General features: G+C 38.7%; 1 protein-coding gene across 1 annotated transcript in view; it reads left to right on the top strand.

The window, feature by feature from the left end:
* Positions 1-3: 3 nt before the first annotated feature.
* The window catches only part of COG3 (component of oligomeric golgi complex 3), a 32,844-nt gene continuing 8,015 nt past the window's right edge, over positions 4-24,832 (top strand). Inside the window, exons 1-17 of the mRNA XM_040583940.1 lie at positions 4-214; positions 3,054-3,200; positions 3,738-3,799; positions 5,510-5,675; positions 6,417-6,491; positions 6,611-6,703; positions 7,021-7,146; positions 9,351-9,431; positions 9,634-9,677; positions 9,885-10,011; positions 10,497-10,588; positions 12,767-12,906; positions 14,162-14,322; positions 16,763-16,868; positions 18,886-19,010; positions 20,645-20,734; positions 22,622-22,742. Coding sequence (XP_040439874.1) covers positions 56-214; positions 3,054-3,200; positions 3,738-3,799; positions 5,510-5,675; positions 6,417-6,491; positions 6,611-6,703; positions 7,021-7,146; positions 9,351-9,431; positions 9,634-9,677; positions 9,885-10,011; positions 10,497-10,588; positions 12,767-12,906; positions 14,162-14,322; positions 16,763-16,868; positions 18,886-19,010; positions 20,645-20,734; positions 22,622-22,742 — 1,915 coding nt within the window. The 5' untranslated portion in view covers positions 4-55. The remainder of the gene's footprint in view (positions 215-3,053; positions 3,201-3,737; positions 3,800-5,509; positions 5,676-6,416; positions 6,492-6,610; positions 6,704-7,020; positions 7,147-9,350; positions 9,432-9,633; positions 9,678-9,884; positions 10,012-10,496; positions 10,589-12,766; positions 12,907-14,161; positions 14,323-16,762; positions 16,869-18,885; positions 19,011-20,644; positions 20,735-22,621; positions 22,743-24,832) is intronic.

Raw genomic sequence — 24,832 nt, 5'->3', positions numbered from 1 at the left:
TCCGCCCCGCTCCCGGCCTCGGCCCGGCCCGGCCGCCGCTCGCCCCGCCGCCAGCATGGCGGAGCCGCCGCCCGAGCCGGCGGGCAGGGAGGTCCGGGACCGCCTGAGCCTGTGGGACCGCCGCCCGCAGCCCGCCGCACCGCTCAGTGACCGTCAGACGGACTCGGTACTGGAGCTGAAGGCGGCGGCCGAGAACCTGCCGGTGCCACCCGAGGTGAGGCGGCGGCGCTGCCCGGGCCGGAGGGAGGGACCGAGGGCCGGAGGTGAGGTGGCGCCGCGGTGCCACGTCGCCAGGCGGCGGGGGGGCGGCCCCGCAGGCCCCGGCCGGTCGGGCTGGGCCGCCGCTCTCCCCCCGTTTTTACGTGGCTGGACAGCGTTGTCCCTTCTGGCGAGGCTTCGGGGCGGCGCGGCGCCGAGCTCGGCCCCTGCTGCGCTCACAGCCCGCTCCTCAGCCCGCCGCCCCTTTCGCCTCCCTCGGGAGGGCTCGCTCTTCCTTCAGCCCTCCCGGCTGCCCTCCCCGGCCCCCCGCCCCCCCCCCCCCCCCCCCCCCCCCCCCCCGCGGCCCCCCCCTACCCGGGCTTGCCGGGGGCTTGTAGCCAGCAGCGGCTTCCCCCTTAAAATCTAGGGGGCTTTCCCTGCCTGGCCTTACCACCTCGCTCCGTTCATCCGAGTTTGGCCACTTGAAATTGAGAGCTTGTAGTCCTGCAGGTATATGGGTTTGGCCCTCCAGACTTGAGCCCGATCAACGCATAGCTGCTGGCACCAGTGTTGTTTCCTGGTGCAATTTACAGATGCTTCAGCAAGCCATATAATGCCACGAATAGTGGTAAAAAGCTTAATAAGTTGTTAAGACGTGGTCTCCCCCTCAGTTAAAACATAGGAGACTCTGTCAAGGTGGTCATTGTAAGTGATGAGTGCTCCTTTGCCTACAAATGGAAGGGGAACAAAATGTTTGCGTTCCTTAACTGCACTTTTCATGAGCGGTTATTGTATTTGAACAGGTTCGTATCACAAGATATATAGTACCATAAAATCAACAAAGTTGGCTCTCAGCAAGTGTCTGAAAGGTCAAAATACCAAAGGGGAGGGGGCAAAGCAACTTCTTCCTGAAATGCACTCGTTTCATTTCATGTTTCCTGGTTTCGTGTAAGCTGTATGCAACTACACTAAAGTAAATATTGGCAGACATTCAAAATGATTGTAGAAGTATGTGCTGCTGTTGGAGGATGTTCTTAAGGATCGAAAACAGGTTTGCAGCAAGGCCAGTACTGTATTTGCCAGCTAGGACAGTGGGAATGCCAAGATGTTGAGTACTTCAGCTGTTTCTGGCTCCTGCTGAAGTGGATTGGGACAGTCACATGTCAGCTGTTCTGAAAAAACAGGCTCTGATGGACTCATCTTTTCCTCAGTAGTAGTCTCAAAAGAGTCCTGCCTGTTTTTGGGGGGCAGCGGGGAGAGCTATGTGGAAGTTGAACAAGATGGGGCAATCGGTCTTTTCTCAAATAGCTGAAATCCTGATGGTTCTTTCTTTGCTGGGCTAATATTACCAGGCAATGAATATTTTACAAAGTGAGTAATTTTGTAGAGCTATACCAACTTGTATTTAAGTAGTGCTTTCTGTTTTTATGTTTCTGATGTTCTCATCAATAGAAAACATTACTTATCAAGTGAAGTAAAAAGGGTATTACGTTAAATAAGAGTATATAGCAGTACTTGTTTTCTTGAATTAATTCCTTCCATATAAGCTAATTAATAGTTTCCAATCATAGCTGAATACAATTTCTTTCAAGTTACTTTCTTCCATAGTGTTGTGGTTTAACCGCAGCTGGTAACTAAGCACCACACAGCTGCTCACCCACCCCATCCCAGTGGAATGGGGGAGATAATCAGAAGGGTAAAAGCGAGAAAACTCGTGGGTTGAGATAAAGACAGTTTGGTAAGTAAAACAGAAGCCACATACGCAAGTAAAGCAAACCAAAGGATTCATTCACCACTTCCCATGGGCAGGAGGTGTTCCGCCATCCCCAGGACAGCAGGGCTTCATCATGCGCAAGAGTTACTTGGGAAGACAAATGCTATCACTCCAAATGTCCCCCCCCTTCCTCCTCCTTCCCCCAGCTTTTACTGCTGAGCATGATGTTATATGGTATGGAATATCCCTTGGGTCAGTGGGGTCAGCTGCCCCGGCTGTGTCCCCCTGCCAACACCTTGTGCCCCCCCAGCCTGCTCGTGCTGGGGTGGGTGAGAGGCAGCAAAGGCCTCCGCTCTGTAACCACTGATCAGCAGTAACTAGACCATCCCTGAAATAGCAACACTGTTACCAGCACAAATCCAAAACATAGCCCTGTACCAGCTACTATGAAGAAAATTAACTCTCTTCCAGCCAAAACAGCATGCCTTTTTTTTTGTTTAAAAAAATGACTGTGTGTGATCATTTCCATTCAACAGAGCTATTCCTTGTCTTCTAAAAAAGCTTTTCTTTTTAGCTTGACTTCTTCAAAAAGCATTTGAAAGAATATGAAACACTATCTCCTGCATAAATTCTGGCAGTCTTGAGTTTTCTCTGATTATCTGGCAAAAAAATCTGACAATTCCTGTACAGTGGTGTTGCCATGTTGTGTAGACAGTGATGACATTTATTTTTGCTTCTGTGTATGGTCTGAATTCTTATGTTCTCAAATACTTTTCTAGTGCATTTCTCTGTGCATAGAACCAGTTAAATTGGAAATTAAAGTATAACGCATCAGTATGTCAGGTACATGTACGTTTAGTTTCTCTTCTGACATGAATATGCACTTACATAAAATGCAGTGTAGTGTTTTCTGACTTGAAAAAAGAAAATAAATTTTGTAGGTATTCCTGAATATATAGATATGGTAGTTGTTGGTGTATTATCATATTGATAGATAAAACGTCCATTCCATTTGTTGCTTCAGAAGTAGATGCCTGTAATTTTTTCAGGTTGATGCTTTGGATTGTGTTACTGTAGTTGAGCAGAATATACTAATTCTTAGTAAGTTCTCTAACTAAAGTTTGTGGGTTTTTGTGAGCAGCTTCCAATTGAAGATTTGTGCAGCCTAACATCCCAGTCGCTTACTGTTAGTCTGACTGCTGCGGTGCCAGAATCCACAGAGGATGTCCTTTTGAAAGGATTTGCCATACTGGGAATGGAAGATGAAAGGATTGAAACAGCACAGCAGGTAAGTGATGCCGAAAAACCTCCAAGTTGCAGTAACCTTCAGAGAATTCTGTGAGTTCCTGTGTCTCTTGCCTAGCTTTTGGTGGATTTGTTAATTTTTTTTGTCCATTTTCAATATGCATGAAGAAACTTGAGGGGGTGGGGAAATCTTTGGAAGTCCTAGCTGTTCAGTGACAGATACTTTTCTGATTTTGATTGGAGTCCTCTGTGAGCGTAAGGCACCCCTTCAGTAAGATGGTGTTGCTCATAATATAGAATAATGTTGTGCCCCTCGCCCCGTTCTAATGTGACAGCCTTGTTCTTGTGCGAATAAAAAGGGATGAAATTCGGTCTTTCCCATTTTGATTTAGTGGAGGAATAGAATAGAGTTATTTTGGTTGGAAGGGACCTACAATGATGTTTCCTTGATTAATAATTAGGTTCTGAAACAGCTCTGTTTTTTTAAAAAAGCTCATCTTCATTTCATAGATCTGATTTATTTTTTTTTAATTGATTGCATGTGATATCTGTATTGTTCACACCATAAAATCTCTTCTAGTTCTTCTCCTGGTTTGCTCAGGTACAAACACAGATGGATCAAGATGAAGGTGCCAAGTATAGGTACGTGTTCTTCCTCAGTTCCTTTCACTGTAAGCAATTTCAGCCTTGAAGGACTTTATCTTATCCATATAGTGTTAGCTTGCATTTGGATTCATCTGGCAGGGAATAGGCGAACGTGTAGGAACAGCTGAAGCTTTCCAAGGCAGTATGCCCCACTCGCATCCTGAAGGCTATTGCCCTTGTGGCAGAGCAGTTAAAAGGGGTGCAGATTTCCTTCTTAACTGCCCGGTATATTAAGACAAATTGAAATTAGTTTTGACTTGCAGATAGGGCTGTAGACAAAGGCAGTTTAAGAGCTTTCATACACCTTTTCAACTGCCGCTGCTATTGGAATGGCACCTTTTGTGGGCGAGACTCTGTAAGCAGGTGTGGCTGGTAGTCATTTCTGCTTTCACCATTCAGTCCACCAGTGACTATGGCCATGATTCTGTATCTGCATTCCCTGCATTCCTTGGCACTTTGCTCAACTCCAGTTTTGAGACTGGGTGTTCTCATCTATTTTTGTCTAACTGACTTTTCAGTCAGGCTTGGAAGAACCCCTTCCCACTGACTTTTGCAGTTACCTCTCAAGAGTCTGAAGTACAGCTGAATGGCTTAGCCAAATCTGCTGGCGGCTTTTATGGAAACTGGCTTGTGGTTTGAGACTTTACAAACTTGTGCCTGGTCACAAAGAGATGCTGCTGTATTCTCCTCTTCTGATTTTCTCTGCTTTTCTTTGATCTGTCTCTTCATCTCTTGCTCTGACATTTGAGGACGTGACATTTCTTAAAATTAGAGGTTTAGGCATATACTAAGCCCATGATCAGATCATTAACGACCTAAAAAGGGTAGCACGCTTGCGCTTTGTCAGTTGACACGTTCATAATAGTGCGCACAGATACCTAAGTGTGCCATGGATGCAGAATGGTTTGTAGGATGGCCAATAGGGTCTTGCAGGAGACCAGAGGAGCAGGAGGAGAATAAGGAAGTTCTTTGCCTGTTGTGCACTAAAGGGTTGCAAATTACTACGGAAAATTGTGATTTTACTTGCTTTGTATTTTACATGCTTTCTATGTGATAAAGTAGAGCTCAGAAGTTTTTGCTGACATCCAAGAGTAATTAATTTTAAATTATGTTTTGGTCAAGTTGAATGCTTGACTTATATTTAGTGATCATTTAGAGTTTATATCTGCATTGAGCCTTAGACAAACTTGGTGACATTAGATACTGCATCTATTTCGTTTAAGCCTCTTTCAATCCTCATAGTCAGTTTTGAATCCTTTGGGTAATTTCAGCTCACTTAGGAGAGTAAAAGTAATTTCTAAATGGAAAAGTGTATGGAAGAGGAGACCCAAATTAACACCCTGTTGGAAGCAAGGCAGGTAGAATTTGCCTGCTAGCAGCAGGCCTGCAGTAGTCATGATGTTTTCGCTGTTTAGACAGTATCCATGTGCTCTAGACTAGCTGTGGTGCATGTTGCTACTTTCTGGGTACGTTTGCTATGAGGAATGTCAGGGAAATGGAGTTAACTGCAGTGGCTATTCCAAACCCCATAGCTCTGTTATTTCTGCAGGTCACAAAACATCTGCTTGTTGTGCACTCTTGCTTGATGCGAGTGGTCTTCTATTCCTAGAGAGGGAAAGGTAGTGGTAGTGTCCCTTCAGGCAGCTGGATTCGCAAATACAGAAAGTGAAATTTTACTTCTGTTATCTGTTGATTCTCTTTTTCTAGAGAGATGAGGGATTACTTGTCTGGCTTTCAGGAGCAATGTGATGCTATCTTGAACGATGTGAATAGTGCCCTTCAGCACCTGGAGTCACTGCAAAAACAGTATCTTTTTGTATCCACAAAGACAGGAACGCTGCATGAGGCCTGTGAACAACTTTTGAAAGAGCAGGTAATCTTTGATGGGAGGATTACTGGAAACTTCTAAGGTACCATAAGTCAAAACTAGTGGGCTGTGGTGACAATCCCTCCATTTGCTTTGGACCTTGCGTTTGGTGTGTTTCACCTGCAGCTAGGGTGTTAAGCTCTGTGCAGTAAAACGTTCAGTATGTGTTGATACACAGTTTAAGCAAGAAGGATGGCTAGCTGAGGGGAGCTTTTGTAATTGATGCCTGACAAATGCAAACTTTTTTAAGGTTAACAATTCATGTCACTTACAAAAGTATTTTGAGCTGGCTATAGCAAGAAGAAAGATTTTTGTACAAAAGTTATGAGCTTATTTCCCAATACTTTCTTTCTCATTAGCTGCTCCGACAGTGATGTAACGAACATGTCTTTTTAGCATGACTGGATAAAGGAGAGTGGCTCCAATCCTGAAATATAGGATTTCTACCATTCTCTGTAATACCAATGACAGCGTTGCTGTTTGTATGCAACATCATCTGTGGAATGCTGACAAACACGTAGGAATATGCTTTTAAATACACTATTGAGAGTAATGTGTCTTTCTCTGGTAAGAGAGAGCAAGAGAGCACTGTTGTGGTCTGCATCTTTTGTTGTACTTAGTTGCAAGTTATCTAGAGCTAGTTAACAGTGGTGTGTGCTGAGAGCTGAAAGGGAGGCTAAATAATTTTATATATATTTATACTACTTGCTAGGTTGCTGATTTTCTTTTATTTTCTTTTTTTAATAGTCAGAACTTGTTGACCTGGCTGAAAACATCCAGCAGAAACTTTCTTATTTTAATGAGCTGGAAAACATCAACACCGTAAGTATTATGTCACTGTTAATAGTCTTAAAAATGAAAGTGTACTGATCTTTTGAACTTGGTCGCCAACACTAAGTTACTTGGATTCCTTACAATGATCTTTGTCTTGTTTTCCAAAGAAATTGAATTCCCCTACGCTGTCTGTGAACAGTGAAGGATTCATTCCCATGCTGGCTAAGCTTGATGACTGTATTGCATATATTTCATCGCATGTAAGTAATACTGTCTTGGTTTTGGTTAAATCTTAATAGTTTCAAAACTATGTATTCATACCATGTGTGTGGTGATTTTTTTTCCCTTATGAAATGTTCCCTCTGCTAAATACAGTAAGAAAGCAAAAAATGACTGTTTATAAAACCTAAGAATTTTTTAATGAATATACTTAATATTCTGCTTACATTTTATAAAATACTGCTTTCATTTTGTACAAAATAGTATTTCTAGCTAGTAAAAAGAGTATTTTAAGTTTTGATAAATTTTCAACTCTCTTATTGTTTGTATTTAAAATGGATTCTTTAATTTCTTTCAGCCAAATTTTAAAGACTATCCTGTATATTTGATTAAGTTTAAACAATGCCTTTCTAAAGCTATGCACCTTATCAAGACATACACTGTGAATACCCTACAGAACCTCACAAGCCAGTTAATGAAAAGGGTAAGGTGAATCAGTAAGTGGTAACTTGAGCTGTACTGTAATGTCTGTTGTAACACTATACAGTTTTCTTCTGTTTTTTTGAGGGTGGGAGACATCAGCAGTTTTCTGTGAAAATACATCAGTCCTGTACCACGGTGTTTGTGTAGATTGGCTAAGTTTCAGCTGAATCTGACAGAGATCTAGTGATCCAAAAGATTTAAAAATAGTAATAATTAAAAAATCCTGGAAATTGAAGAAGGTGAAGTAGGTGAACAGTAACCTCAGTGAAGGCCAGGGGTGGATAAACAACTGTTAGAGAGGCAACAACCAGCTGGGCAGACAGCTTGTTTTCCTGAACTAATTTGTGCCTTGTATCTCCGAGTCAGCTGCAGTGCACGCTGCTATCTCCGTTGCCAAATGGTGAGGGTGCACAAGAGAAGTACAGGTACTGCAGGGGTCTGTGTTGGAAATGGATTGTTAGAGACAGAGAGGTTGCAGGGAATACTTGAGAAAGTGTACAGGCTCTGGGTGTCGTAGGATGAAAACTGTTAAAGCACAGCTCTTGAGTTCATGACATGACTCTTTCAGTATTATATTCCAGTATTTTTAGGTGCTCTTGATCATCTAAATATTTCTTTTTGATAAGCATGTGGTGCTTTGTGTAGCTGCAGAGAATAACTGTGACAGGCTCTTGCTAGTTTTGGCAGTATCTTTTGGCTGGTTTTAAAATGTTGACACTGATGTTGGAGAGTCACAAGGGAAGAGTTAGGTGCTTTCCTCCCACTCACTACAGTAGGATTGAGGCATGAAGGTGAATAGGGAGGTTTTTCGGTCTTATTAAAATGTTAATAGTCTTGTGCTGGAGTATTTTGGCAAAGGAGAAAAGAGAGGGGAATGTCTCTTTCCACCCAATTTCCTCCTTTCTCCATTTAATTGTTGTTTGCCTTGTGCTCAGTCTGGTTACAGGCAAACTTCTTGTCATGAGGGATAACCAGTGAAATTGAAAGATGCTAGAGCTGAGAACTGACAGACCTAAAAGAAGGGGATTTTAGACAATATTCATGGAAACTTTCTAAAGAATACTCCTGGAGTGAAGATCTTGGTTAAGTGGCATTGATCGTTTTTCATGTTTGGTACAAAAGTAGTTTTTATTTTTAAAACATTATTGTAACATGGTTTGATGCCAGTGGATTGCCATGACTGAGCTGAATTCAAGCAGAACTGAACACCTCTGATAATAAGTGTATCTACAGAGAGAAGTGAAACCTTATTTCTGGATTTGAATTGCTGTTTAACAGTTTTAAAGTCAGGAAGGAGATCTCTTTTAGGAGTCAGATGACCTCCTCCCCACCTACATGGGGGTTTTGTGAATGTTTTGCATATTTCTCTGAAACAGCTGATACCTGCTTCTGCTAGAAGTGCAGTACTGGTCTTAGTTGTTATCAAGCACTGAGATTTCCTACTGCAACACAACAAAAGGTCTTGTTATGACTGGAAAGGGACTGATGAGATCTAGATGTCCTTTGTTATTGCTCACATGCGAGTGTTTGGGGATTTTGATCTGTGTAGAAGGATGATCAAGCTGCTCGCAGGAATGAAAGTAGGAGGGTGGGGAAGGTGGAAGAGTTTTCCTGTCCCCACCATGTTTCAAAGGAAAGCCATCTGCTTTTTTTGTCATCAGCAGGGGTAAGGGGAAGAAGGCCTGGTGGCTAAATTGGGTCTCTGCTCTGCTTCCTTAGTGCTAGAATTTGTCTTAAGTTCAAGCTGTCTGCCCAGCTAAGCTGGGGAACTGTGTCAACACTTGACCTTCCAGCTGAAGCTTAAATGCAAGCTGAAATTTAGCTTCTCTGCCCTGGGACTGGAAGGTAAAAGGCAAATTTTGCTCCACTTTAGTACTACAGATTAAGGAGCAACAATCAGTACTACTATGTCCTGGGAAAATTTTTGCTTTTAATGGAGAATTCCATAATTACTGAAAGTGTTACTTTTGCTATAGAAGCTGTTGGTTGAAACTTTTGTTTTGGGTTTTGTTCTTCCATCTGGCTTTATCCAAGTTCTGAAATAAGCATGCCTTTCTAGCTGGAAAGCGGCAAAGAGCTGTTCCACTAGCAATATAAGCATAAAGAACCAATACCCAGTTTTAGAGCCTAATTATCTCAGCCATTAAATACTAAAGCCAAATATAGTATTTTCCTTTTTAATTAATTACTTATCTCTTCTTTCAGGATCCTTCAGCTGTGCCAAATTCTGACAATGCCTTCACACTGTTTTATGTAAAATTCAGAGCAGCTGCTCCCAAAGTCAGAGTAAGTAGGCTGGTAACTGTTAAACAGGAAGCTGTGAATATGGTGTTTGAATTTATTAGTAGTATAAATGCAAGGATTGCATATTGTGCAAGTGTGAATGTCCAAAGATTGCATATTGTATCCATGGAAATATACTGCAAACTGTTTTCCAATTATTAAAAAAAATAATTTGCTGGTAATGCTCTTTTCTTTTTTTGAGTAGACTCTTATTGAACAAGTAGAGCAAAGATCTGAAAAAATGCCAGAGTGAGTATGTTTACATAATTTATTTTCAAAAATTTTAAGTTTTGAAAATCCTTATTTTTGTTTAAATACTCTTTAACACATTACTTGTTTAAAAGAAAGTTTTTAAAATTGAAATTATGTAGACCTAAAAGAGGGTATGAGAATTAATTTTGTGTTTACTAGAAAATGAGCTTAAGGGTGTAGTTACTGTTTTAATTTCTTGGCTAGGTATCAACAAGTTCTCAATGAAATCCATCAGTGTTACCTTGATCAGAGGGAGCTTTTGCTTGGTCCAAGTATCGCTAGCACTGTTACAGAATTAACCAGTCAGAACAACAGAGATCATTGTGCTCTGGTAGGTAGCCATGTGTTGTGGGTTTTTTGTTATGTTTTAATCCTCCTTCCCCCAGGTAAACTGTACTTACTTACTTCAGTAACGTACATGCAGAATTGTCTCTCTTGTGGTTTTGAATCATTAAAATTTTACTGGTATTTTCAAGTAATTCATATTTTGTGGAAAGTTGTTCTGAAAAACTCTGCTCTGCTACAGACCTCACAAGGAGATATTTGCAAAAGCATAAAATGTGGTTACTTAAATTTATTCAGAAATTAAAAGGGACAGAAGATGCACAATGAGCTTTTATTTGATTAGTAACATCTCTTCATACTTGATCCCAATAATTTTGAATTTCAAAAAACTTCAATTTAATCACAGCTGTAGTACTACTAATAATACAGTGTATAATGGTATAACATATAATAATGTCTGTAGTACATCCTGTGGTATTAATGCAGCAAAAATAATTTAATAATAAGGTATTTGTATTTCTGTGAATACAGGTACGAAGTGGTTGTGCCTTTATGGTCCATGTATGCCAGGATGAACATCAGCTTTACAATGAGTTCTTCACAAAACCAACACCAAAACTGGAGTAGGTGGTACATGCTGGTTTTGTTTTACTGCACGTTTTATTTACTATGCTTTAATATAGCAGACAATGTTATATGGCAAATAGGATTGTATTTAAGCGGTTTGGTAAGAACCAACAAGAAAAAAAACCTTAATAATTTTGTGTCAGAATTTGATGTTTGTTTTCTTTTTTCTTCACGCAAAGCTCATAGTTTATGTTCTCCATAAATAATCTGAGTGATGTAAATGCTCTGTAGATGGCCTGAAAGAGAAAGACACACAGTTGCTTTGGAAATAGCTGCAGAAGTTTACAGTGCTAGAGCTCCCAGCTGTTTTTGTACTGCCTGTATGCCAATGATTTGCAGTCATTTGCAGAAGCGCTTTTCATTTACTTCAGTGTAAAATTAAGCTGATGAACTCCACCCATTTTTCATCAAGGATTTAGTGTTAGTGAACTGCCCTTACTGTCAAGGAATACTTGCATGTGCCTGTATGTGGGCTGAATGGAAGGCAAGGTACTGGACACCTGACAAGAACAGTATCTGTATCTGCTCTACCTAGATCTAGTGTTGTATTATTGTAAAATCAAGTGCAGCTTGAGTTGAATAAGTGCGACGTGGAAAAAATACTGCCCACTACTGTCCCCATCCTCTAAAGCTAAAGGAAAACCATAAATACATAAAGTCTCACTAGAAATAAGCCATAGTCCCAGAGTAGTAGCAGTCTTTCTCCTTTCTGAGGAATTGAGGTCTTGTGTGGGACATGCTTAGGATTTGATGTGACCTAACTAAATTGGCTTAAGAACCAATTTTGCTATCTCAGTCCAAATCCTGAAGTAAACATCCCTAATTAAAATCAGTGTGAGATGTTGTTCAGACAGAAATTTTGTTACTGTTGCCCTTCACATCAAGAATGAGAATAGGCTTCTGATTATTTTTGAATCTTGATGGAAAGTAGTTACCGTCTTTCATTAGAACTTTTTTCCCTTTTTTGCCTACATCTAAATAAAATAATTTGAGGAAAATGTTTCGTATAGTAACTACTTTATTAGGTTTTTCTTAGCTACTTGATGAATAGCCTCATTTTTTTCTGAAGTGATGTGAGTCTCTGAAGACATAATAGCTGTGTCTCTGTACAGATAAAAGAGTTTACCAAAAATCTAGGCAAAAGTAGAGATCTGAGGTTGACTGTTGTATTTAATAATAAGGCTGTTGAAAGTTTCTCCTTTGTTTCTGCTTTTAACATGGAGAGTTATTGTTTTATCAAGTTGCTTGTAAAGCTATAGAATACAACAGAAGAGGCAGATTCAAAATGTTTCTTCTCTGAGCATTTTTTGTCCACACTTGGAAAGGAACTGTTGTTCTATGGTCAGATATTCTTCACGAATCAGAAAAAAAAAATATAGTGCAATAAACTCAACAACTGCACCACGCTGTAAATACTTACATGTTCTTAGTGTTATTATTTCCAAGTCTAACTGGGGAGTTACTGTAATTTTCAGTTACTGACGAGAGCTTTATTGGCTAATCTGTGATCAGTGAACGGAGCACTATGAATGGCAGATATGTCTGGAATGAATGCTGGTAGTGTCTTAACAAAGATATGCATCACTTTGAACAGGAAGGAAAAAATACCGTGCGGTATCTGGTGGTGTTTCATATTGCATTGATATTGTGTTAGATTGGAAAGTGTGCCCTGCAACGCCAGAAGTTGTTACAGAAAAGGTTACCAGGCTTCTCCTGTGTCTGTCTGATTCTAATAAGCTATTGAGTACTTGGAATCAGAAGAGCCTTTTCTCAAAGGGAAACTGGGAGTATGATTCTGAGCTCAGCAGGAGCGTTTCTTTACATAAAAGCCAGGTAACCAGTATGCAGTGTCTTCCCTTTGTGACAGACTGAGTTGTTGTTTTTTTAGTTGTTTTTTTTTGTTGTTGTTATTTTAAAATTAATTAAAAACCATACCACCATTCTAAGCATTTGGTATCCTACGTCTTTTAAACGGCTTTGTAGGAAACCAGGGGTTCATGTTATAAACACTTCTTAAATCCTTTCTTAAGTCTTCAATGATACTGTGTTGCATTGTTTTCTCACCCTGGTCTTAAAATTTTTTGCCATAAAATAATTTGCATTTGTGGTAAAATTTTATTTTGGTATTGCAGGATTCTGAAAGTGCTTTGCTTTGTTTTATTTTTTCCTTATAGTGAACTCTTGGAGAAGTTATGTCTTTCACTGTATGATGTCCTGAGGCCAATGATCATCCATGTAATTCACTTAGAGACACTTTCCGAACTCTGCGGGATTCTCAAAAATGAGATGCTTGAAGACCATGTACAGAACAATGGTAATTCGTAGATGGAACTTGATTGTTTTTAACTGTCGTCTTAACTGGTAAAATTATTAAATTGTATAGGCAAAAAAATTCCAAGACTTTTTCTCTTTTCTAATGTGTCTTAAACTTGTCACAGATGACGTAAGGTTATTTTAAATAAATTATGTTTTTTTCATTTATAATAGAAAGGTTTGTATTTATGGGTATGTGTATATCTTCATTTAAATTAATATACTGATGTTATGGAGGCCTATTTTCTCTAGATTTTACAATTGCCAGCAAGCAATCCCCCCAGTGCATATACATGCACCAGGGTTGATTTGAACTTTTCAGATGAATTAATTGCTTTGCTTGGCTCTGCTAATGCATCATTTGTGTAGAGCTCTGCATACATGATGATAAAGCAATGCAAACTTGATTTTTTTCATTCTCCTTGACAGTTTTTCCCAGACTGGAAACTGTAATTTCAGGAGAGGATTTTTGGCAGTTTTTGAGTTTTGGAAGGTTTCAGAGCTCACAGTCTCATAGAAGGGAGTTGGCTATCAGAAAAAAAATGTTCTGTCTTTTCCTTAGTGCGACCAATGCATAATGGAATCATTTCACAGTCTTAACCTTGCACTGAGTGATAAACAGAAATCGTACTTTGTAGCTGGTATATAACACATCTCTGAAGCTGTGCGAATATCATGAAGAATTGCTCATTTTCCTGGAAGTAGAATTGTAATGCTGTTGAGAATGAGGAAAAAATTAGTGACATAATCTTTTGGTTAGTCTTAGGAAGTGACTTTCTACTACTTAAACTCAGGCTGGTACAGTAGTTTTGAAGTTGCATGTGAGCAGCTTTGGATTTTCTGTTCTGGTAGGTAGGTAGATGAGCAAGCTTGTCAACTCCTGACAGTCACACTGCAGGCTTTGGCTGTGATAGAACCAAAGCATGTTGGTTTGGTGTCCAGAAATACCACTTGACACGCCCAGGTCTCAGATAATTAGAATGCTTAATTCTGTCATGCCATCTGATGTTACCAGCGTGAGATCGTATTTTCACAGTCTAATGAAAATTTGGGGAGCTGAAGCAACTGCAGTATGGAGTTCAGTAATTCCTTGCTTGTCACAAATTTGTCTGCGTGCCGCTGTTCCAAAAATAGCTGACTTCATCTGCAGCAAGCCAGTTTTGTGATGATTCAACATGTGATGCTTCAAACTTTTGTGTCTACAAGCTTGTTTTGTAATTAAATGAACAAATCTGTGCTTTTGTTTACCTTTTTAGCTGAACAACTGGGTGCATTTGCAGCTGGTGTCAAGCAGATGTTAGAAGATGTACAAGAGCGTCTTGTCTATAGGACACATATTTACATTCAAACTGATATCACAGGCTACAAGCCTGCTCCGGGTGATCTTGCATATCCTGACAAGTTGGAAATGATGGAGGTAAAGCATCTGCTATTTTTGTTGTCCTTGATTTGGTTTTCTTTTTATATGCAGTATATACAATTGTGCAGTATAGTGTTTTGCAAATGGAGTTTTGCAGTTCTTAGGTGTATTTAGTATTAGTGGCGCTATCAAATTGGCACCTGCTGATTAAATTATGACCCTAAACTATATGTCAGAGAACACGTTATGTCAAACCCATTTTAGGGTGATAGTTCTCAGAGTTAACAGTTTTACCTAAACTTAGAAGCATCTAAATTTTCTTGCATAACAGTAAATTTTTATTTACTTTCATAAACAGTAGATATTACCTGGTGTATTTTCTAGCTGAGCTGGAGCTGAAGAGAAGCTTTATAATAGGCACAGTTAGCTGCAAGTTTGTTTTCAGAATTACTGGTCAACTAGTGCTTGGGACACATGTGTACGCTATGTTCAGACTGTGAGGGTAGACTTGCTTATACCTCTAGGTAATTTAACATGTCAGCAGTGGTTTCCATTAGTCTTTTCAGATTCTTCTCAGTATTAGCCATTTTTGTAGTTATTCCAAGCCCTTTAAGTCAATGTTCCTCTTGAAAGGAATCAAACTAATTCTACTTACTTTAAATGGTTAATACTATATCGATGAAAGATTTCACAATGAAACTATTCACAGAAATAAGAAAGTGGCCGATGAAAGACTTGAAATTAGTTTTTCACTAGGGCAAACTGCATTTGATATGCAACAAACAATTTGATATGCAACTGAAAGGTAGCATTGCATGGAAGGGATTAAGCCTGATAAAGATCCCCCCCAAATAATTACTGCCATTCACTTTATAATGAGAGGCCCAAGCTGTCAAATGATTGACTAAGAATGGCAATTCCAACATGGGCTGGCAAGATCCAGATTTTACTGCTCAATTCGGCTTTCCATCTATCTACCACAATAACTGGTTGTGTTTAGAAAATTGTAGGATTTATTTGCAGCTGGCCAGTTGCAAATCTATCATCATAGATAGATGAGCTATTGCTTGACTTCAGAATCAGAGCATTACTTACACAAAATGCAGAAGCTTTATAGCTAGCTAGCTATCCACAATTTTGCTGTGGGCTGGAAGAAATTAACATCTTACAACTGTATCTTGTTCTGTTCAATTCTTGTCTGTAAACAGAAAAACACTGTGGGAAACTTCTTAATACTGAACACTTGCTGCTGTGTCTTTATACATGTCTAGAGCTTTTATTATGCTACAGTTCATGTTTCAGTTTATGCTTTGGTGATTATAAGGTACATTCAAAAGTTTTTGGGAAAGCAGCTACAAATCCTGAAGCTAGTGAGTTTGTAGAACACTTGCCTTTTATACTGCAAGTTTAAGGACTAACAGGCTTTTGAGGAAAATACAAAAAGAGTAATTGAGAAGCCCACCATGCAAAATGTAGCTAAATGTGATCTCCATTCAGAACAACTACTGATCAGAAGTTTTACTAGTATAACTGTTAGGAGTGCAGGCTTGTTTGGTTTGAGTTTTTTAGCTAAAATTGTGTGAATAAACTGGATAAAAAGATTACTGTGAGAATTTTTTAATGTTAGCTATAGCTTCTGTAGGAAGCAATGCGGTTACTTAGTTTATATAAGGCCTTATTTTCTAACTAGGGTTCTACTGCCATTCAGTTAGGAAGAAGAGAGTGCATTTTACAGTTCATTCCAAATTGAGAAGTTACACTGCTTTTCATATGTCCTCATAAGACTCCATTTTTTTGCCTCATTTGAGACTCATTTTGCTACTTGATTGCTTTTAATCCTCAAAACCTTGCTATTTAGAGAGGCCTTCTGTCTGAGTAAATGAATTATTAAAATGTTAAAAGCACAGGGCAGAAATATTTCTTGTGCTGTTCTGCTCAAATATTAATGCAGTTCTTTGCCCACTCTTGCTGCTTCTTGTTGCTTTGAAGCAGACCAAGTAACGAAAAAGGTTGAAGTGTGGAAGTATTCAGTAATGTTAGGGGAAAGTTTTCTGTTGAACTCCTGCAGGTAATAAGCTGGAGAGTACTTTGGGGACATCTGCACATATCATGTATAAGAATAAAGCCATCACAGAAATTATCTGTATGAAATCCAAGTGAGTGTTGGATTGGGTTCCCTTATTTTGAGCTTCTCTTTCCAGGCGGCTTCACAGGTTATTATTTAGAGATCAGTAAAAACAGGTGAAATGGAAGGAAAGTGCCTTACATAGATCTGTGTGGTATTTGTGAATCTTAAATTGATACTGAAATGTTTCTGCTGCTGTTTTGGAAGCATCTGTCTTTTTCTTTTAATGTCTTTGGAACACTGGGAGCTGAGTGTAGCTGACTCTCTTTGCAATTTAGTATGCTTTTCTCTATCGTAATCAAAGAAGCGTAATGCTCCTTAATTTAAAGGCAAAAAAAAAATTAAATCTTTGTGGTATATCTTCCTCTGCAGCAAATTGCACAGAGTTTAAAAGAGGAACAGAAGAAGTTGCCATCTGAAGCTTCATTTTCAGATGTCCGGCTAGAAGATCCTGAGTCATGCAGCTTAGTTAAATCTGGTATGAAATATATCTTGTGTTGTCAAATTAATGCATGAAATTCAGGGAAAGTGAGCGTTAACTTGAACCATCATTGATGGTTGCATGTATCTTAAAGGGTTATTTTCGTAGAGAAATTCATAAGATATTTTGAGAGGTGAACTTTGTCTCAGGGTTCTTAACAACTTTGTTTTGGAATGAGAAACAACTTAATCTTGTCCTTTTGGTGGCAATTCTTTGTGCTGCCAGTAGAACCCATTCTGTGAAGCAGCTACTTCTGTAACTTGCAGCATCTATTGTACTTTGTATAAAACAGGTTCTGTATTTTCTACTACGAAGTAGCCCTACCATCAAGATGTATATTTAAGGATGCTTCTGTTTCTTAGCTGTGCTAAGGTGAGAAGGGTGGTTTGGTGTGTCTTAAAAGAATGCTTGGAGCATCTAGGTAGTGTCTTTGTGTGTGCCTTCACCTGGAAAGGTGACTTTTTCCTTTAAATGCATTTGCATTTTCATTTACTGAAACCAGTTAGTCATTTTAGCTGTTTACAATAATTCAGAATATAGTCCATGACTTTTTTTAATATATGATCCATGTGCCTGTAAATTGCAGTGAACTGGAAGCAAATTCCATGAAATATGGCTCTTTCGATGCTAATCATTTGAGTGTTACAACCCTTCAAATTTTTGTCTAACATCCATGAAGAATTTCTCACTTTATTATACCATTGCTCAGAATCGTACAGTGTTATTTTTCCCAGCAGCACCTTTCTCGGCTCCTTGTCATTATTTCTTATATTTGATTACCTGGTAGCTTCTTCCTTTTGGCTTGCAAGGTCTGCAAAGGTGTTTCTGGCTGTTTCTAGCTGGACTCCTCAAATCCTGTTGAGAGTGGAGTTCATCTTGCTTCAAGCCAGGTGTGTGACATTTGCAAGTCCTGTAAACCCCACCTGCATTCAGGAGGTGGAAGAAACCTGTATGGTGTAATTTGAAGATACGTGTCTGAGATAATTGGGATTATTTGCCCTTCAAAGGTGCTGTGCTCCAATTTCAGTGCCTGCAGGAGTAGCTGAATTGACTAATAAATAGCCTAGGAATCTCAAACTGACAACTAAGGTCTTACAGGCCTTCTAATTACTGTGACAATATATTTATTGTTGCAAAAGGTAGAAATAAATTATTGAATTGTTTTGGACAACTCCTGCGCTGATCGCATGAACACTTCACAAGTACTTACTCCATCACTAGGTAAAACTTTAAAAATTTTACGTTTTTAAATGTTTGCTACTTGCAATCAGAGTTCTGATGCTATTGACTCAGCTGTTTTCCAGGGTTGAAGGACAGAATGAAAAGAATGCAAGACTTCTGTCTGTCAGGTGTTGGAAAAACCATTCCGAGCGTACGGAATTCTTACAAAAGTTACCCAGGAGCGGCGCTTCTTTATGTTTACAACCCCCTCATGACAAAATTGGTTTTGCCATTATTTCTGTCGTTATTAACATGACGTTTAATCCCTACACTTTCTGCAACTGTTTCATCCATTTAGGATTATCCTCAGCAGAAGGGAAAGCATGAAGAAGTAAAACTGATGGAATGGGGTTCCCCCCTCCCTTTTTTTTTTTTTTGCCTCTTCTGAGCATCTCCTGTAGTGCCATGTTCACTAACTATTTTTTTCTTTTTTCTCCTATGCTTTTTTTCAGTAATTGAGCATTTCATCTGTTGAGCTTGGTTAGGGGTATCTGTGTGTGTGTCTCTCATTGGAGACATGCCTGTAAAGCTAACACATTATAAAACGGTTGAGCTAGGCCATCCCTGAAAGTGGATTCATGTCTGTCAGAGCTATGTGCTCTCTACACAGCAGAAATCTAGTCAAGACCTGCTCAGAATGAAAAAAACCAAACCCAACCCTAACCTGTTTGGGTGCAATAAAATATGTCTTATTACTGTGAAGTCAGTATAAAGTGTAGTCAATATTGCAGTCTACTTCACTTGAAAGGACAGATGGGCAAGTTTTTCATGTCTGTATTTTATTTTTAAACAGGTTCAGCAGAATCCCTTAATCCCAGGCACCAAACCACGATTTCACCAGCAGATCTGCATGGAATGTGGTATCCTACTGTCAGAAGGACCCTAGTGTGTCTCTCCAAACTGTATAGATGTATAGATGTATGCAAAAATTTCTTTATCTAATTTTTTTAGGTGAAGTTATGAAGTGTGTAGCACCATATCTAAATATTTTAATGTAAATTAGGATTGGACAATTACTGACCTCTGCTATCGCGTAGTCTTTTTGCTGCTATCTTTGTGTAAAACAAGTGAACTGACAAATTTAGGTCATAATTTCCAAGACAATTTTGTATTTTTAGAATTAGAAAAAAGTCAGTAGTTTGTACATCTGTTGCTTTTGCTATTACAGTAATAGTTCAGTGTCTGATGCTCAAGACACTGCTCCAAAGTTGAGGAGTGAACAGGATGAGAAAGAATAGAAGGTTTTGGGTTGATTATAGAGAACGATCTTACTGTTGAAATTCCTGGGTGAATGTGTTTCTTGCTATGTGCTTTGCAGGAGATCAGACAAGGTGATATTTCTGGTCTTAAAAACAGTGATGTTCCTACATTTTAGAAATGTTCTCAAAATTTTTTTATGACACATCTTTGCACTTTCCAAAATGGAGCAGACATTTCCATAGTTTAAGAAAGCAGGAATCTTCATGTGTAAAAGAAACAAAAGCAATGTTTACTTCACAGGTATTTTGAGACTCGCCCTATTAGGTGACAGATTTATGTCTGTAACCTAATAGCATAAAATGCTAGTAAGTCTCTGAGAAACAAAATGTGTGTTTTGCTTTTCTGTACATGTTGTATCTTTGTTAGATACATTTAATGCATTTCAAAATATCTTTGATAAGTGTTACGTGAAACTGCTACCAAGATGCTGTTTGCTTAAAAAGAAGCTGGGAAATATTAATACTTTATTGCTTAATATATCAATCTCATTAAAGATAAATGAGTATTTGCCCTTGTTTCCAGCTAGACCTTTGGAGATGAGGTTGTTTTTGCATTGTTTGCAAGGCTCATTTATAGTGTCTGCACAGTGTTATTTATTTATTTCCCCACTGAGAGATTCTAGCAGGCCTGGTATGTGGTGCCTGCACCCTGCAGATAGGAGAAGACATGAATGAAGTGGCATTGGCAGGTCTTGGGGCAGTCAGGGCTGTGACGTACTAAGCTGGAGTGCTGGTGGAGGCGAGCTGTGTTCCTACAGCTAGCTCAGCCGTATGATCTAGTTGCTGCAGCTTAATGAGTTACTCTGTGTCACCTGGGCCATGGCAGCTGTCATGTTTGTTTACTAACCTGGTGCAAATGGTGAGGTAATTTTAAGTTTGCTTGAGGTTAAGCTCACTTGAATGATCTCACTTCTATAGCAAGTATAAATTGTGCACACAGATAGTTACCCTGACACGTAAAGTGTCTAGTCAGGTTACCCAGTAAAAACATCGTTCATGCTGTTAGCTGTGAATGCATTAGGTGTCACTGACCATGGCGCTACCCAGCTGCAAATTCCGAGCCAGAGGGTGAACAGGGCGTGCTTGAGTATCCCTGTATCCAGTCTAAGTGCTGTAGCAAGCTTTTATATATGAACACTCCATCCTGTCTTACTGCATTTAGGTGACATGCTTGTAGCTAAGTAATCTAGAGCTTTATGTGCTGGTAAGCACATCCTTCACAAGATACAGCTCTTAAATTCTGCTTAAGCTTTGCTAACACCTTTTTCTGGTCTGATTTCCTTTTCCCCGCAGAGGGCAGTGTTTCAGGGATTATCGCAGGAGGCCTTATCTGCCTGTATCCACTCGCTGCTGGGAGCTGCTGATTCTATCAGCAAAAACAAGGTCAGCATCTGCGCTTTGGGTATGATCTCTTTTTTCCACCCGTGTATATCTAAAGCCGTGAAGTAGTGGCTCAGAATTCTGTTGAAATCTCAGTGAAAGCATGTTGCTCTGCCCCCAGAGACCTGATGGATTTGCCAGCTTTTACTTATGGTTAGTGCATTGTAAAGCAAAGATAATGATTCACATGCTAGCCTGTCTGAAAAGGTGGAATGCAAATCATAGCAATCATGTTTACAGGCTGCTCTGGCTCATGTGAATTCAATCAAGTGATACCTAAATAAAAATTTCTGCTATAAATCTCTGCTCCCTGTATTTGTTTTCACTGCCTGTTACTCTCTTCCTTTTTTCTCTGCCTTCATTGTTTGCATTTTCAAAAATTTTCTCAATATTAAATTCACTGGGAAGATTTGTTAAGTATTCTCCATTCAGAACTGTCTGTTAACAGAAGGCTTGATCTGATGTGTTGCTCAGCATTCAAGACAGTTTCATCACATAATTTTAACTTTAAATGTTACTTTCAGTAGTTGGAGTAAACCTTTTTTTCCCCTCACAGTTCCTTTAATATAAATATGGTAGTAATTTGCTAATTCCTAACAGTCAGGAAGTGAATTAAAAAAACTCCCAAACCTTAGTAGGCTGAAAATTATTGGATTTGTATAAGCAATAAATATTTAGTAATGAAAAAGTTTTAATTGCCATTAGAAGTAAAGAGCTGTTTTGAAGTATTTCTTTTGAGTATCCTTTGAAAAATATCTGTTAAATGTAGTATCTTTAAAAAGAAATTCAAACAGTTTCCTTCTAGCTTGAGCAGATAACTGTTTCATATGGAATTGATTCAGAGTTCTACAGTTAATTACCCGTTTGAGCACTGTACATCCCAGATCACCATCGACTTAAAGTATTGCAGAGAATGAAACTCATCCTGCAGTGAACCCTGGATAGGTTGGTCCAGGACTAGGATATGGACCACTTTGTTCTTGATGCAAGTTAATTTAACTTTATCTAGTGAAATAGCGCATGTAAGAATAAAAACTATACAATCTCAAGAAACCCTTCCACCACATTTTTTAGTAAACACTTCTATTTGTTAAAACTTCAGATTTAAATCTAATTTCTTCTTTACTGTTTTATTTAACATTATATCAAGGAAAGTTCTCTTCCAGCTTGCAAAATCAAATATGAATTCTTGAGTCTTCCTCCATTTACCTCAATGAGCCATGAACTTCAAAGATTAAAAGCAGCATGCAGTATAAAGCACACAGCTAAAATAACAAGCAGTGCAAAACTGATACTCAACAGTGTGAACTTGGCCTTGTTTTATTCTTTGTATCTTTGCTGTACTGTTTAGAAATTAACTAAGCTTTGTGTTTAATGACGTGAGAAAAATGCTTCATAAGACTTTTGCACAATAGCATGGTTAATCAAAGTTATTATGGAAATTTTAACTGTCTGGCTTTTTTTTAATCATCGTAATAATTAAAAAAATTTAGAATGTCATGTTTTTCAACTATAAATTATATGAATTACGTGAAATAATTTCTGGCTCTTGTGAAGAATAGGTTTGTATCTTTCAAATAACAGATACCTGTACTTAATGTGGACATTTAGTAATATGGCTGTGAAATCTAATTCTTCTAAGAAAAGTGAATAAAGTCTGCTTCTGTAGAGTGGTATGTTAGCAACAGTACAGAAGTGGGATTTGTTGATCCCAGAGTGTAGTTAGTGGCACTGCAGACTAGTGGAAAAAGCTTGTTAGGAAGATTCTTAGTGTTAGTTTTGTTATAGGCTGTAACTAATAAAAGTGGAGGTGTTGAAATTTTGCTCTTCATGTAATTGTTGGCATTTGTTTAACATGTAATGCATGTTGTTTTTCTTGTTGTGCCGTAGACCCAGGTTGATGGACAGCTTTTCTTAATAAAACACCTTTTGATTCTTCGTGAACAAATTGCTCCTTTCCACACTGATTTCACCATTAAGGAAATTTCCCTGGACCTTAAGAAAACTAGAGGTACTAAACAGTTGCTGGCTACAGAATGGGATGGGATTGTCCTCCCTCAATGAGCCAGCAAAACTGGGTTTATTTTATGTTCACCTGCAATGACCTGTACGCTTGTTCTAATCTCTTGCTTTGTTCTTAAGCTTTTCTGAAAAAAAACCAACCCAAAACCATTCTCTGATTTAGGGTAATTCAAGACGTATCTAACATGTTCTTTATTTTTGTATGAAATGTGTTTGACTGCTTTTTACTGCTGACCTAATTTAGTTATCCAGTCCTTTTTAAGAACAGCTAAGTAATCTATATTTCTATTGCACAGAGATGTCTTTCCTCTTTTCTGACCCTTTAAAAGAATATTTTTTGTTACTGCTGTTTAGCAGGTGAATTTAACAATACATAGTTGACTTGCCTAGAACTAGTGAAGATTTCCTAGGCCTTCCTGTGAGCTTTTGTTTTGGAAAGGATTTCTTAGGCTGCAAGTTCAAGAAAGTATCGCTGAACAGTTTCATGTAGCAACAATGTCTGTTATAGGAAGAGAGAGCAGAGGATAGTGGCCATGGTCATGATTTTTGAAATTTACTGTGGTTCCTTTGTAAAATGCAGGAAAAAAAAAACCCTCTCAATACAAAACTGAACTGTCATGCACTTGTCAGGTTTATAAAGATAATGGGAAAAATAATTGGAAGCATGTCAAGTTTCTTTTCTTCCATTCTAGAAGAGAAAGCTGAAAAAATAACTTTGCTTTTCTGCCATCTAATATGCTGCTGTTTTAACTCTGAAGCAAGCAAATCTTACACTAACCATTTCACCTATTGCATTTGAACATCAATGAAACCTCCTACCTGTTGAGTAGTTTCTAGTTGACTGGAGGTTAAAGGGCAAATACATCCTTTTGGTGTCTTGTCCTGGCTGACACACAAGTTTGTTCTCCATTTTCATTTAATTGAATAAATTTTTGTGCCAGCCAGTGCTTTTCACATGGTAGTGGTAAGTAATGGAAAACGCTTTCTTTATATTGGGTGGTGGCGGTGGTGTTGGAAAGATGGACATTGTGCTTAATTCTTAATGTAGTGTAGCATAGGCCAGTAGGGCTTTTGTATTCAGGATGAATTGTAGAAGAAAAATAATGTTGGTAATAGGAGTGTTACTGTTTTCTAGCCAAGATTTTTGTATATAGATTTAAGATTTAATTTGGCATTTATAGACAAAGGGACACTGCTTAATGTAAAAGTCATGCTTCCACCCAGATTTTTTTTTGTAGTAATATAATGCTAAGGTTCATTTAACTGAAGTAAACAGTGGGGAGTCACACTGACTAGCTTATAGGGTTCTAATCAAGAATTTAGGCTCTTTTTGGAGTCAGTGAAGTTTCTGAAATACTGCAGGGAACATAATTAATCTATCTCTGCAGTCTCTTTTTAACTGCCTAGGAGTGCAGATTCTTAGTTCAGTGCAAAACCTACATGCCTAGGTATCTAGTATTCCCTCTGTTTGATGCCTTTGACAGCACTTTTAACTCATGTCTGGTTTCCCTCCCATTGTTTTATACAGCAAGAGGGGTGCAGAACTGCTTTTGAAATGAAAAAAAAAAAAAAAAAGCACAGATGTTTGTGTGGGATGATAAATGAATGGCGTTAGGGCAATAAGCCATACTGAAACTGTACTGATAATTTTCTTTTTCCCGGTTTGACTAGATTTCAAGTTGACAACATCCTGTTAACACTATAGGAATAATTTCAGTATCTTGTGCTAATTACAGACATTGGTGCTTTTCTTTCTTGGGACTTCTGTAGAGACCATAAACATGAGTGTATATCAACCTTGATGTTTTGTTGTTTAGTCCTAACTAAAATAATGAAGCACTGAGGAAAAGAGTGCCAGTTCTAAGTTATTTCATGCAGCTGTACTTGGTTTTCCCAGGCAACATGGTCCAAATTCTGCATAAGGTTTATAAATGCTTAACTACATAGCTTATGTAAAAGTCTTTCACTTCTAGTTACAGTTACAAAAGGAAAAGAGCTCGCACAATTTGCGTGCTGATGGCACTGCAGCTAGTATCAGTCATTTGTTAGGTTCATGTAATGTATATGTCTGTTTAGACT

This window comes from Falco naumanni, chromosome 2 (genome assembly GCF_017639655.2).
Source record: "Falco naumanni isolate bFalNau1 chromosome 2, bFalNau1.pat, whole genome shotgun sequence".
NCBI lineage: Eukaryota > Metazoa > Chordata > Aves > Falconiformes > Falconidae > Falco > Falco naumanni.
This window is presented reverse-complemented; position numbering and strand designations above follow the sequence as displayed.